The following is a 14044-nucleotide window of genomic DNA, read 5'->3' as shown; positions in this document are numbered from 1 at the left end:
ATAGGCGCCTAAGGCAGCCAACAACTGAGGTTCAAATGGTTGTAGCAGTATTAGAAGAATGGGACAAAATTCCTCAGGAATGGATCAATGGGCTTATTGAGCAGCAGGACTTCTGGGTACACAACTTAATTAAGCGATGTGGCTGGTCTACAGCTAATTAATTAATAAAATTCATGATTCTGATGCCCTGAACGCACGGACTTTTGTCCCCATGTTCGTAAGTAGGTTCAGGCAATACTCACCCTGAGATAAGCCCGTTGTCTTTGGGTGGGAAATGCTTCTCCTTCTGTTTCTTCAAAAACTTCTTCACCTCGTCAACAAAGGTGGTCTCTTCGGTTGGAGGAGGTCTCTCAAGGTTGCAAAATGTTGCATCGGAGGCATAATTGATACAGTTTCTGACCTTGTCGACAAGCTCAGTGAGTTTGACTTCAGACACTGCTCGAAGACCGACAGTGAGCTTAGCGAACTCGGGAATGACATTATGTGGGCTTCGGCAATCGATGATCGGATTCATGCGAGATGCTGGCTCAGTCTGTTGACACATGACAGAAATGGCATTGTAGGCAATGACAGCGCCATCGTTGGCATTCCGTCCCATCTAGGGCGACAGGCCCGAGTGTGCTGGCCAGCCATGGAAGATAGTAGTTAACTGCGTACTGGCTAAAGCACTCGCTTCAACGACTCCATCACAGACCTCAGGGCTCCCTAGCGTAACAGGACAAGAAGCAGGATGACACATCATACAGGCAAGCGCACCGTCATACTTGCAGTCAGCGGCAATGGCAACCTTTGCACCTGTCTTCTCTCCCGAGGGCGTGCTGATTACCTGGACTTGCCAATTAGTCTGATCTTTGGGAGTATTAGCTTATGCAACGATGCTTTTGCCCACTTGGGACACTATTATAGACTTACTGATGGATATCAAGTACCGCGCAGCAAAGAGGGCAGCCCCAATAGAGCCTGTAGCAATCAGATTGTGGCCGCAAGCGTGTACATTTCCGTCTCCGAGGTTCAAGCAATCGTACTCTGCATTGAAGATGACAGGAGGGGGTGGCTCCGCTTTTATGATACTGAATACACCAATGGTCAACCGAAAAGATGTGGGAAGCGGTACAGCATCGTCGCTCATGGGGAGAGGATTTTCGATTATGAAGCAAAGGTCGTCCACCCCCATAGCTTCGAATTCCACTTTTCTCTCCTCGAGAAACTTGCAGATGTAGTCTTTGACCTTGCCTTCTTCCTTGGTGTACCCGGTAGCTGGGTTTTCATGGGTCTGTTGAGAGGCTAGTGAGTATCTATGCTGATTCCAAACATAAGATTCGGTCAAACCCAGTGCGCAAGGCCATCTTGGCCAGTGAGGACGGGTTTGTACTCAACCTGCATGTCCTCGAAGAACTTAACCATGTCCTTGAAATCTGTCAAGGGGTAAGGTGTCTCCTTCTTGAATTTGTCCCGAACGGACTGAGCAACGTGTGAGAGCACCATCTTGTTTAGACTTGTTTGCTTGGAGGAAAGATTGTGATCTGATGTGTGATGGTCTTTTTTGGTAGGAAGCATTCATGTTTATACCATTTCTTTTGCATTGCTTCTCCTATTTGGGGTCTATTCTCCCGCTTGAGATCGAACTCATGCATCTGTAGATGCGATGCATTTTCATGTGCTGTCACCCGATACCTCCATTATGCTGCTGGCAACATGGTCTAGGTAGATGCAGTTGCAGCGCACTGTGGGAATATCAGACTATCCACCGCAAGAGAATCATCGAAGACCACCTTTGAACCTTTGTCTTGAGTAAACATGACCTGTACTTGCAGCTGAGACCATTTCGTGTCGAATTCAGCAACCAGTGATGGTTGTCTAGCGCCACCACATCAGCTCATGACAGCTTCAAAGATCCAACACAAATCCAGTAATTTGAGATCAAGGAGATAGGGTCTCTAGCAATGCGCAAGGGAATAGCGGGTCTCGTACTTTCTGGCCAGTGTCAGCCTGCAAAAAGGCCAGCACAGCTTAGCCGAGGGCAGAGCAAGGTCTACTCGAAATATTTGCCCATCAATCCCTTGCAGATGGATCTCAAAGACCATACAAATGCTGCATTCTACCATGAAATGTGCCAGTTTGAGTAAGTTAAAATGAATTCAGAATGTCACGTATGGAGGTGTTGTCTGAGAGGAACAGCATGTTCAGACTTCTGCCCAAGACCCACCAGGTCTGCACAAATAGCCTGTGAAAAAACACCTGAAACATTCACTTTCTTGAACACTCTGGTCCCGTGGCCGATCAATCATTTTCGGAACGGGCCGCATATGCAGGGAAGTCATCGAGAAACAGTTACCACAGATTTAGATCGGTGGGCGACGGTGGCTGCATAAATGGTTTAATCCACCGTACATTCGCTAAACCACTGACAAATATGAGCAAATTATAGACTTTCACTATTGGGCCTGGAAATTTTGTACTACCAACTATCGTACGAGTTTTCATCTTTGAATTCACCCGTGATCAAGCGTCACCAAACAGCTCTTACCTGGTCAAGATATCAAACAACTTTGCTAAGAATCTTGAGCTGTGATCTAATCCGCATACGCACTGAGCTCACATGCACATTCGCATGCTGTGTCTCAAATCAGCTTTGCTGTCTTCTGGTTTGTCACACGAAGCTAGGAATGTGTATGCGGAGTAGAGAAACGCATATCTGCGGAACGACACACTACTCAGCAAATTCACATGCAAGGACAGTAAAGAGTCGAGGGAGATCAAGTGCTAAGGTCCGCATTCATGTCTCTGGCTATGATACAGCATCTGGATCTCATCATCTCCCCAGAGAAAAGAACTCTGCTAAAGACTCACAGAGAAGCAAGATAGCAATTTCAATACTTCACTTTTGGCAGAACTCTGCTTCTGATACAAGCAGTGCTTGGCGTGCTCTGGGAAAGGTCACTACTTGGACTTTGCGAGGCTGGACTTTGCGAGGCGTTCCATTCTGGATATGGAATGAGACCAAGAATGATCCCAATCGTCGGCATCCTCTTCAAAACGACTTCCAACTCTTAGTCCTTGGCTTCTTCCAAACAAACATATGATTGTACTTCGGAAGGTTCGATTTTGAAATGGATTACTTAAACAGAGACATGAATCTGTACTTGTGAAAGAAATTAGTAGAAAATTTTCTGGTATGAGTTTGCTCCCCTTGTCAATATCAGCGGCAAATTTAAATATCTAAACCAAGCTGGAGGATTTTGACTCAGGGGGTGGTCAATAGTTTTCACTGTAAAGTTTCACGCAATCCAGTTTAACCATGATTCGCATGGCACTTTGACTGATATTCCAAGCTGAAGTCGATCATGTAATACAAAGACATCTTAAGAGAAGCGGGATTGAGAGACCCTTGTGCCGTGTGGCGCAAATGATCGTAGGCAAATCAGGCCGATGGTAAGACCCACTTAATTCAACTACTATCAAGTTAAAAGTAGAAAGCTGAAGTGCTTTGATTGGTTGCCATTGATCGAATTCGTATACCCCTGAAACACGATCCGGGTATTCGGCTTTGGCTAGGACGACTATCAAAACTTTAAATGTACTCGGGGCTGCGTACAGGTCAACCGAGGTGAGACATAAAACATTCTGGTCCTCCTCGCAACTTACGACATCTTTCTCAATTTGGCTGTTGATAATTAACTCATGATGTGCTTCCTCAATAGAAAGAGAATTTAAATATTAGTTGACAAAGCTTTTGCCCGGGTTCGCCATCTGCCGTCTTTGTAGGCTGCACCGAGCCGTGGTTGGAAGAGGAGGAAGAGGTCCGTTCGCAACTTAAATGGCAAAGCGCGAAAAGAAGCACTGGCGCCTGATCGCGGTGGATAAGAGACCGGAGACTGGATAAAGTTTATTTTAGTGTGCGTTCCCGGATCCGGGTACAAACCTGGAAGCTTCGGGATATATTAAGCTCGCATTATGTTATCCGTACTATCAATCTCAACATCAACATCAAGCCGTCAATAATCATTCATGTCGCTTCGCGGTACATCTCCTGGTTTGACTTTGCTGAACTGATGGACGTAGAAGCGATAGATAAAGGGTCAGCAGGGAAGGCTGGCCGAAAACCAAGCAGTAAGCATCTAGGAGAATAGGCAAAGAGATGTCGATGCTCAAATACCACTCCTGAATACACTCCCGAGCTGACAGAACGGTTTCTGAGCAATGAAATACAGGTTCTGGGCCCCGAAGCATTGCTGCATTGAGTGCAGAGCAAATCGCTCGAAAGCGGGCAACCGATCGAGCCTGCCAGCGTGTGTTCCGGCAGAAGAGACGAGAACGTGTTGAACAATTGGAGGCTCGGTACAAAGAGCTATTGCGGAATGCCCCTGACAAAGCAGAGCTTCAAGCAGCCAAACAAAGGGGTATAGAGTTAGAGGAGGAGCTGAAACGCCTTAGAGCAGTCCTGGACAAAAGAAAAGCAGAGCTTGGGATTGAGTTGACCGAACCCAGCCAGTCTAGTTGTACGTGACGTTCAGAGCCCCATACCTCCACACTCTGTTCTGGGATACTTGGCTAATATGGTCAAATATGTAGTAACGGTGGTCCCAAATCCTACACCAAGACCGAGCTTCCGCGATTCCCAAGCTGTCAAGTCTTCAGTGTCAACACCAAAACCCTATCTACCAGCAGTTAGTAAATCGGAACCAGACCAGTCGACGAGTATAGGCTCTGCTTTGATCCAAGACTCCTCGAGTGGTTCGATATGGCCTACTACCGTTGCAACTGATGATAGACCCCACCTTAGTTTACGACCATCGGCGCAAGTACAACGCAGAGTTTCAATAAATGATGTCGACACAGTCGAACTTAGATCAACGCCATTGATCACTTCACCGGACAGGAAGCAGAGGCCTGCAACTTATTTCATGAGGCAGCCTTGCCTACACGAGTGGGAAATTCCTCCTGCCTTAAGAAGCCCATCTACTCCCATTGATAAGATTCTATACGGTATGGTCCAGCATCAGCGAGCACTTTCCAAGAAGGGCATTCATAGCATAGAGCTCGCCGGTCCACGAAACCCCAGCATGACCGCGCTAGTTGCACCAGAGCAGTCTGCAACTGTTCATACAGTTGCGCGAGTTATCTCCGATCTGCTGAACAAGATCACGTACCGTACGTTTGTGGACAAGCTGGGTGCCTTTCTAGTCATATATCCTATATATCAGTGGCTTATAATGCAATCCTACGAAACGTATCACAACTTACCCTCATGGTTGCTTCCATTGCTCTCCCAGCGCACCACGCCTCACCCTATTTGGATCATTGCAGTGGGAACCCCGACGTTGAGAGATGTAATCATTGCGAACCAAGAGAAATATGATACAGAAGAATTCCAGTTTCTTTTCGTGGCGAGCATCAACGTCAACTGGCCACATGGACTGGAGGCTGCCTTGAGTCGGAAACATGGTGGTATTGCGGCTAGTAAAGCGTTCTGGGATCATGCGAGGGACTTAAAGAACTGGACTTTGGATGAGCCATTTCAGAGCCGATATCCCGAATTGAAGGGCTTCGTCCCTTTCACGAAATATCCCGGGAAAGATGTACGAGTTGGTAATTTACCAGCTTGACGAATACTCTTGAAAGGATTCCAACTCTGAAATTCCATGCGGGACATTTGCGCCACAATTACAACATCCACAGGAATATACACGTTTCTCCAACCCAACACTTGATTCGCCGTTCGAGCCGTCCCATCAGCAATGCGAAAGTCCCAACAGAGGCAATTACTTAATGCACCGAGCCAAAGACTGCGAATACTTTCTCAAACTGCGAGGGTTCGGAGATTGCCAACATGTGACCTATTCGCTTGGACTGCGACTCCATCAACATAGGGGTTCATCTGCTGCATGCGGGGTGAGTTGCCCCTGACATACCTCACGATGTTCGTTTAAGATCAGGGGCGCTAAGCCTTTCAGCCACAATGTTGGTCTTCTCCAATCATGACTGGCAAGCGACAGGAAAAAGTCATTCGGGTTACATCAACTACTCGTATCCGATTATAAGTGGCATCACTATCAGCTTACGATACTTCGTCTAAAGATGTAGACCGAATTGGTCGAGATATTGCTGTCTCAAAGAAGCAGTGGCGTCGGAAAGATATGCTTGAGACAAAGTCTCACTTTTGTTATTCTTGAATTCTTCAAACTTCATATTGTCAAGTATGCAAGATTGACGAAATATTCGAGATATCAAGCAACATTCCAGTCGCTCTGCGCGCATCTATGTATAAAGTTTGAATGGCGCCTCATTGGTTGCCATTTCGTTCGGCATATACTTATCTGATTGCCGTCCTGCTATGCGTAGTTCTATTTGAACTGGACTCTTACCACAATCTCTTTGGCCCCTTACGCAATCTTCTCAGAGATTCCAGAGTCTCGACTGGCTATGGCGGATCTCGAATTGGACCTGAAGTGAAAGATAAAGGGCGACATGATCCCCACTACTCCGTCTCTTCCAACGTCAACATTCCACACGATGTCAAAGTGATTGGTCTCGTTTTCTTCGGCCGGAGAGAAATGGTGAAGGTTTTGGATTGCTATCTCAAGGTAGTCATCCCAATCGCCATATTTTGCACAGCATATTGACGGGAAACGCAGAGAAATTTGAAGGACAACGGAGGGCTTCTGGATCAGGTCATATTCACAGTCCACACAGATAACGAGGAGGACTTAGCATACTTGGAGGACCTTCTGAAAACAAGCCCCAGATATTCGAAGCATATACAGACGCAGACTTACAGCGACGGATGGTACACGGCAAATTGGGAGCCAGTTAAGGACCCGAAGGCAGTCTATATCAAGATAGATGACGATGTGGTGTTCATCGAGAACAAGACCATTTCCGCTGTCGTCACACGCCTTCTCGACAATCCACAATATTTTGCTGTTTCAGCGAACGTGCTAAACAACCCTTCGTTATCATGGGTGCACTACCACATAAGCGTTCATCAGCCATACTAGCCTGTACGTGAACCACAACTTGTTCTCCTGAGCAGGCTCTAACTTATACAGTAAATGACGAAACCTAAATTCCCTCCTCAATCCTCTTGGCGAGCCTCAGAACTCCCCAACTATGAAGGACCTGCGACAGGCCCTAAGGACTTCAACAAAGACGGCTCGACTCCAGCACCATATGCCGGTCATCGCTGGCTCCCAGCACGCGTCCCTCCAGGATCTCCCTACAACATTGAAGATTCTCCCGTCTCAACCTTCACTTACGACGCCTTCGGACCCTCACTCGGAAATTGGGCCGCAGCAGCACAATCACATTACTCTTTTCTCCACCACCTCGAAAAGGGCGATACCTGGCGATATGAGTTTGATACGTGGGACTACTCGTACACGCGGCTCTCTATCAACTTCTTTGCCATCCGTGGTAAAGATATCATGGATGCTTTCCCTTTTCCGTTTTCAGACGATGAGGCTTTCCTCACCGAGATCAGACTAGCTGAGTTGAAGGGCATGTGGTTATTGATGGCACTGGGCTGGTGGTTCATTTTGCGTTTAATAATCAGTATATGGCGCATGAGAGGCATGGGCTGACGGATACTGATTTGATGAGTAGGTATAAAGCGTATGCGGATGAAATGGTTTGTGTGAATATACCTGTTATGTAACTAAAATACGGTCATGATCCCAGTAACTGACCGAGGAAGGTGGAGTGATGGTGACTAGTAAGTGCGCTCTCTGGGGAGAGTCGAGACTTCCTTTTTTTCAGCATCCTCCTGTCGGTACCCGTCAAAGCCCGGGTTTCAAGTACATTGTCTCCTCCTAATGGTCCCCATTCCATCCCTCAAACCTTGCACCCGTTACCACGCCAGTATTAGCACAACACCAATACCACGGAGGCGGGCTCTAACATTATGACCATTAGCTGGTTGAATCTCCTTGTGCTTCTTCGACGAGCTCGAGCTTGAGCGGCCGACCCCGACCATCATCACTCCAACACTCCATATGTAAGGACTCGTGCAGCTCGCATCATATTACACTACCATATCGACATGGAAGCTTGTTGTCAGTGGTGCTTTCGTCAAGTCAAATGGCCGACACGTGACCAAAAATAACGATATAAAAGTATGAAATCACGGCATTCGATGCCCGCATTGCACACAACTGATCTGCACAAGCATATCTACGAATTAAAGTTGAGCCATAGACACAAAAGATCCCACCCTGGCATCGAATCTGGAAGGTCAATCGCCCAAGATAGATGCTGCAATCATTGCCACAAGTGACGAACGGCAAATGGTAACCCACAGAGCCCCAACAATTCTGGATAAAGTCCGCATCAGACCCCGAAAGTAAGCAGACATGATAATTGCCCCGACTACAATATGGCAGAGCAAAATTCTAAAGAGGTTCAGGTATCCTTCTCGGGCGAGACGAGCTCCAACGATGTCAAGGTCGACGGATCCTTAGAATTCGTGCACGAATATGGCGGGAATGAGTCGAAACCGTCGTATCAGGAAGCTTCGGGTGCTCCGGTGGAGAATGTCTCTCCTCTTGGGCTCCAGGTCACTTGGTTTACTACGATATTCCTTAATATCGGTCAGATGATTGGGACTGGGGTATTTTCAACGCGTATGTAAATCTCATCATGCAGAGTCGGTACTGATCGTGTCATAGCTGCTAGTACTTTGAAAGGTGTGGGCTCCGTTGGTCTGAATATGCTATTCTGGCACTTGGACTTCTGATTGCGGGGTCTCAATTGGCAGTCTATGTGGAGTTGGCAAGCTACTTTCCCAATCGATCGGGTGCAGAGGTTGTCTATCTCGAGCAAGCGTATCCTCGTCCAAAGTACTTGGTACCAACTGCATTTGCAGTCCAGTCTGTGCTTCTATCGTTCAGTAGCAGCAATGCTATTGTGATGGCGGAGTATCTTTATGCTACTGCCGGACACACGCCTACTGCATGGGAGCAGAAGGGGCTTGCTGTTGCATGCATGACTTTTATCATACTTTGTAAGCTTTTTCTTCGCTGTTCTATCGTACAGGAATAACGTCTAACTGGAATTTTAGTGGTTATCTTCAGTACGAAGATCTCGCTCAGAATCTCAAACACCGTCGGAATCATCAAAGTCCTCACTTTGATCTTGTAAGAAACAAAGTGGCTGTTGACCGTCGCAACACTAACACTTCGTTCAGTATAAGTATCACAGGACTCGTGGTTCTAGGAGGTCATTCAAGAGTGAAGCATCCCCGCGCCAACTTTGAAGATTCATTTGCCGGTACTACTGCCAATGGTTACGGCTTAGCGAATGCGCTTGTCAAAATTAATTTTGCGTATGCTGGATATACCAATGCTTTCAATGTGGTCAATGAAGTCAAGGTATCGTAATTCTCTCATATGATGTACCGCATGCCGATGATTGGCCAGAATCCAATCAAGACCTTGAAAAAGACAGCTCCTGCATCACTTCTTGTGGTTGCGACTCTGTACATCCTTTGTAATATCGCTTATTTTGCAGCTGGTATGTCTTTCCCTATAAACATTCAGAGAACTCCAGTCTGATGTTCGAATAGTACCCGAAGCGTCCCTCAAAAAGTCCTCTCAACTGGCTGCCTCCCTCTTCTTCAGCGCCGTATTTGGATCTAGCCGCGCGTCCCGTGCTCTTAACTTTCTCAGTAAGTTGAAACAAGCTCTTACTTCTTACTCACGCTGTGCGCTGTGCGCTGAGGTAGTCAGGGGAATTGACAAACATAAAATTATTCCTTTTTTTCATACACGCTCAGCTCTGCGATGAACTTAGGTACACATACTAACTTCACAATAGTCGCCCTCAGCGCCTTCGGAAACATCATCTCAGTCATCATCGGATCCTCCAGAATAATCCGAGATTGCGGTCGTCAAGGCGTCCTACCCTATCCAAGAGTCTGGGCCTCTACCCGTCCATTCGGGACGCCCCTCGCTGCATATGCATTAAAATGGAGCTTGACCGTCTTGATGATCCTCGCTCCTCCTGCTGGCGACGCTTTCAATTTCATTGTGGACCTGCAGTCTTACCCTGCGAACGTCTTCTTTTTCGCTACAACCTTCGGTTTACTACTTATTAGACGTCGACGCTCGAGGTTGAATCTACCGAAGACAGAATTCCGCGCTTGGTATGCTGCTATCTTCTTCTCGCTGGCGGTGAATGTCTTCATCCTGGTTATGCCGTGGTATCCCCCACCTGGCGGGAGGGATGGAGGAGATGTTACTTTTTGGTATGCTACGTATTGTGTCGTTGGACTTGGAATTCTTCTCATTTGCGCGATCTACTACGCTTTCTGGATATATATCCTGCCGCATTTTGGGGGCTATCGGATTCGCCAGGAATTGATAGTGCTGGAGGATGAGAATGCGAAGACGCATCGATTGGTCAAGGTTCCGGTCGCTGAATTGGAGCTTTGGGATGCGGAGCATGACGTTCTGGGGCAAAAGCTGGGGGTCTCGTCATTTGGAAAACTGCCTGCTGATAACTCGAATTTTGGCCATGAGAAGAAAGATGATTGAACTTTGTTCGGTGGGTTTCAACAACGAAAGATGAGATAGGGCCTAGGTGAGAGTAATTAATTTAATATTGTCAAGGTTGAGGTAAATGTTCAAGTAGAAGACGATGTTGATTGCGACATGGCGGGCAAGCCGGGGACGATGATCCTTGGGAAATAAGCTTCGATATTTGCTACCTATTGTATTACAATTGCGACTTCTTGCATCTACATATGATGAATTCAGGTCGCGAAACATGAACATAGGGCAAGGCTCTGGCTTTTCTGGAGATGACAATCATGTACAATCAACACAACCATGTTCAGAACCCTTCGAGGACGGCGCGGACAAAAGTCTGTAGACGGAGTGTTGGCCATTTCCAGCTATTTGGTATTCACACCCAAATCATGAATGCTCATCTAATACCTTGTTTGGTCATGAGGCTGATCGTCAAGGTTCCTTACCTGATATTCGGCAATCATTTCTCACTAGTCATTGACCAATTCTCTTCGGCTCTTGGTCTTTCGTTTGAAAAAAGAGGAAAGAGGTAGTAGACGCCTAAAAAGACGAGGCTACCATCAATACTGTGGCATGTTTACAGAGGTGTGTGTTCACAGCCACGCTTGGTCGTATTTGCTTTCGAAATGAGCTAAGAAGCTCACAGAGTAGGTTCTTTGGGAAGAAGAAGAAGGAGAGAGAGAGAGAGTAATGAGTGGGCTCTACCCGCTATACAAAGCCCCTCGCTTATCTTCGCATGACTTCTTAACGTCGTTGTTCGTGGTCACCCAACTATGACATGGCAACGCAACGGTATTCGCAATTATCGCGGACGCCGCTGACAGAAAATGATGGTGATCTTGCCTCAAGTTCAGCGCAGCACGAAGATACTTCGGATTATGCCCATTCACAATTCCAAGCTGGTGGATCGGACAACGCCCGGCATGTTTTGTGGGGCGAAAGTTATGAGTTGGACGAGTAAGAGACTGATTGCTCTCATCTTGAAAATTGCTTGATTAATGAGGAGTACAGTCGACGATCAGCTATCTCCTCGGCTCCCCTCTTGCAGCAAAATAACGCTCCAACAAAGAAGTCTTCGGTGATGGAGCCGGAAATCAAGGAGGATCCGATCCTCGACGGACAGAAACGACGGCTTCGTCCATCGGGCTGGAAAGCTGGAGTGAGGATTTGCGCGGCGACTGCTGCTACAATTTGCATTTTGAACGCCATATTGGCCATCTGGGCTGTGGCAAATCATGAGCATGTCGATGGTCTGTCGTATCTGTACACGGGCGGCTGCAAGGAGGTTGCGAAGATGAATTTTTGGATCCATTTGGGAATCAATGCTATGAGTGCTATACTGCTCAGTGGTAGCAATTGTGAGTCTGCTCTATTCCTACTGGATAGAAGAGAGAGAAGTCTGACGGGTTGCAGATACAATGCAAGTCATAGGCAGCCCTACTCGAAGGGACGTTAACGATGCGCATACGAAGCGACGCTGGCTCGATATCGGGATACTAAGTACGCGCAACCTTCGCGCGATATCCTGGGGCAGAATAGCGTTATGGACAATACTTGGGCTTAGCTCAGTGTCTATACACCTAATGTAGGTGAAACCTTTGCTCTCAACTCATCCTTTCTCTCGCCGTTTCGACTAGAAGACCTTGCTAACCCTCATCAGGTATAGCACCGTGATCTTCTCTTCTCTCTCCGCAAACTTCTACGATTATATAGTCGTTACCAAAGATTTCCTCGAACCGTCGGCTGTTTACAGCGACATCGAATGAGCGCATATCGACACACTTAATAGCATGCACGAATCCTACCTGGACGGAAGGTTAACCAACTATACCTCCACAGACTGCATTGCTATGTACGGCATCAGATTTGTGAGCAAAGCCTTCAACGTCCTGCTTGTAACAGGCGACACCGGCACTTCGAACAATTCGGTGCTCGCGGCGGGTGCTTGGGGGTACACAATAGAGGATATTCCGGGTACTGCGGGGTACGAGGTGGAGATTCCATACTCGTGGATATGTGGCGATAGTTGGGACGAGTACCCTTACCAAGACCGACAACCAGTCTGTACCACGGCGGTTGCCAAAGCGGCTGCGTCGAGCCCGACCGGCTGGATCGTCGCTAATCATCGGATCAGCTACTGTATGGTTGAGTTGGTTGAAGAGGAATGCCAGCTAAACTTTAGCTTGAGTATCATGCTGATTGTGATCGCGTTTAATGTTTTGAAAGCATGCCTCAGTACGTATACGCTCTCGACCAGTATCGCGTGTCATGCTCTCACTTCTAGTATGATACTTCTTATGGCACCTTTCCGATCAGAAATGAATACATTGGGGCCATGGACTGCAAATCTAACTTATAAGTAATAGTGATTCTGACTGCTTTGAAAATCAATGAGCCAACCCTCGTCACGATCGGCGATGCCATCGCATCCTTTCTGCAAGAGCCCGATCCGACCACCGAAGGCCTCTGCCTCAGTAACAAGATAGACTTTCAGAATAAAAAATGGGCGTTGCGGACTCCGAAACAGTGGAAACCAAAGAAACATTTCTGGTTTCGGCCCGCGAGTGTTAAAAGATGGTTGACATGCAATATTCTGGGAGTCCTCGCTTTGCACCTACTCGTTCTTCACGCGTCTCTAATAAGAGGCAGGTATATCGGCTTCGTTTGCTTGGGGGTCGACCTCCTCGTTAAAGGCATGAAAGGCATTAGCATCTATAACCTCAAACTTCTCTGGGAGCTCGGCTTCGGGGCCGTCGACTTCGAATCTACCCTAAACGTTGAGACTGACGGTCTCATCGCAACCACGCTCCTCGCCAATCTTCCACAGGGAATCCTGGCCTTTCTCTATCTGACCTATAATAGTTTATTCTCTTGTATGTTGGGCGCTTTTGAATGGAATCGCTTTGCTCGTTTCAGCAAACCGCTACGTGTGAGTGCGCCGCAAGGGAAGCAGAGATCGACTTATTATCTCCAGCTCCCATACACATATGCCATCGTATGTCTCCCTACTATCTCACGGAACCATTGAACTAATACTCACCATAGCCACTTCTCATCATGTCCATATGCCTACACTGGCTCTTGTCTGAATCGCTCTTCCTCGTACGCGTGAATATTCGCTACGGACCAGGGGGAAGCGATAGCCGAGTCACGACAATCGGATATTCATGCATCGCAATCTTTTGTGCTCTGATTATCGGAGGGGTGACGATGCTCTGTAGTATCGCTGTTGGGTTTCGGCAGTATGATGATGGGATTCCTTTGGTGGGGAGCTGTAGTGCTGCGATTAGTGCTGCGTGTCATCCACCGAAGGAAGACTCGATGGTACATTTGAAGGCCGTAAAGTAGGGTATGGTGAAAGCTACGGAGGAACGTGGTAGAGTAGGACATTGTTGCTTAAGTAGTTCAGAGATTGAGAGACCTGTGAGTGGGGATTGGTACGCTGGGGTGAAAGAGAAGTGGAGTTGAAGTATAAGTATACTATATAAAATAGTACATAGCAAGGAGTATATTTGCCTCTG

At 47.3% G+C, this 14044-nt stretch overlaps 4 protein-coding genes across 4 annotated transcripts; all 4 read left to right on the top strand.

Annotated features, from left to right (window-relative positions):
• Positions 1-4052: 4052 nt before the first annotated feature.
• LY89DRAFT_673020 (uncharacterized protein) lies at positions 4053-5606 on the top strand (the record flags this gene model as incomplete). The annotated part of the gene is made up of 3 exons (XM_018213325.1): positions 4053-4110; positions 4212-4499; positions 4573-5606. 3 exons carry the CDS (start codon positions 4053-4055, stop codon positions 5604-5606), a joined length of 1380 nt encoding a protein of 459 aa, XP_018067269.1.
• Positions 5607-6334: 728 nt separating this feature from the next.
• LY89DRAFT_699490 (uncharacterized protein) lies at positions 6335-7654 on the top strand (the record flags this gene model as incomplete). The annotated part of the gene is made up of 5 exons (XM_018217058.1): positions 6335-6338; positions 6523-6584; positions 6636-6980; positions 7137-7504; positions 7570-7654. The coding sequence occupies 5 exons, from the start codon at positions 6335-6337 to the stop codon at positions 7652-7654; spliced, it is 864 nt and encodes a 287-aa protein (XP_018067268.1).
• A 717-nt stretch (positions 7655-8371) lies between these two features.
• Positions 8372-10646, top strand: LY89DRAFT_756113 (amino acid transporter-like protein; the record flags this gene model as incomplete). Its single annotated transcript, XM_018221363.1, has 7 exons — positions 8372-8622; positions 8682-8998; positions 9056-9131; positions 9182-9365; positions 9414-9507; positions 9560-9661; positions 9811-10646. The coding sequence occupies 7 exons, from the start codon at positions 8372-8374 to the stop codon at positions 10527-10529; spliced, it is 1743 nt and encodes a 580-aa protein (XP_018067267.1). The 3' UTR covers positions 10530-10646.
• Positions 10647-11301: 655 nt separating this feature from the next.
• LY89DRAFT_721741 (uncharacterized protein) lies at positions 11302-13959 on the top strand (the record flags this gene model as incomplete). The annotated part of the gene is made up of 7 exons (XM_018218669.1): positions 11302-11480; positions 11535-11881; positions 11937-12108; positions 12184-12261; positions 12313-12758; positions 12890-13518; positions 13569-13959. 7 exons carry the CDS (start codon positions 11302-11304, stop codon positions 13869-13871), a joined length of 2154 nt encoding a protein of 717 aa, XP_018067266.1. The 3' UTR covers positions 13872-13959.
• Between the last annotated feature and the right edge of the window lie 85 nt (positions 13960-14044).

Source organism: Mollisia scopiformis, assembly GCF_001500285.1.
Source record: "Mollisia scopiformis unplaced genomic scaffold LY89scaffold_20, whole genome shotgun sequence".
Lineage (NCBI taxonomy): Eukaryota > Fungi > Ascomycota > Leotiomycetes > Helotiales > Mollisiaceae > Mollisia > Mollisia scopiformis.
This window is presented reverse-complemented; position numbering and strand designations above follow the sequence as displayed.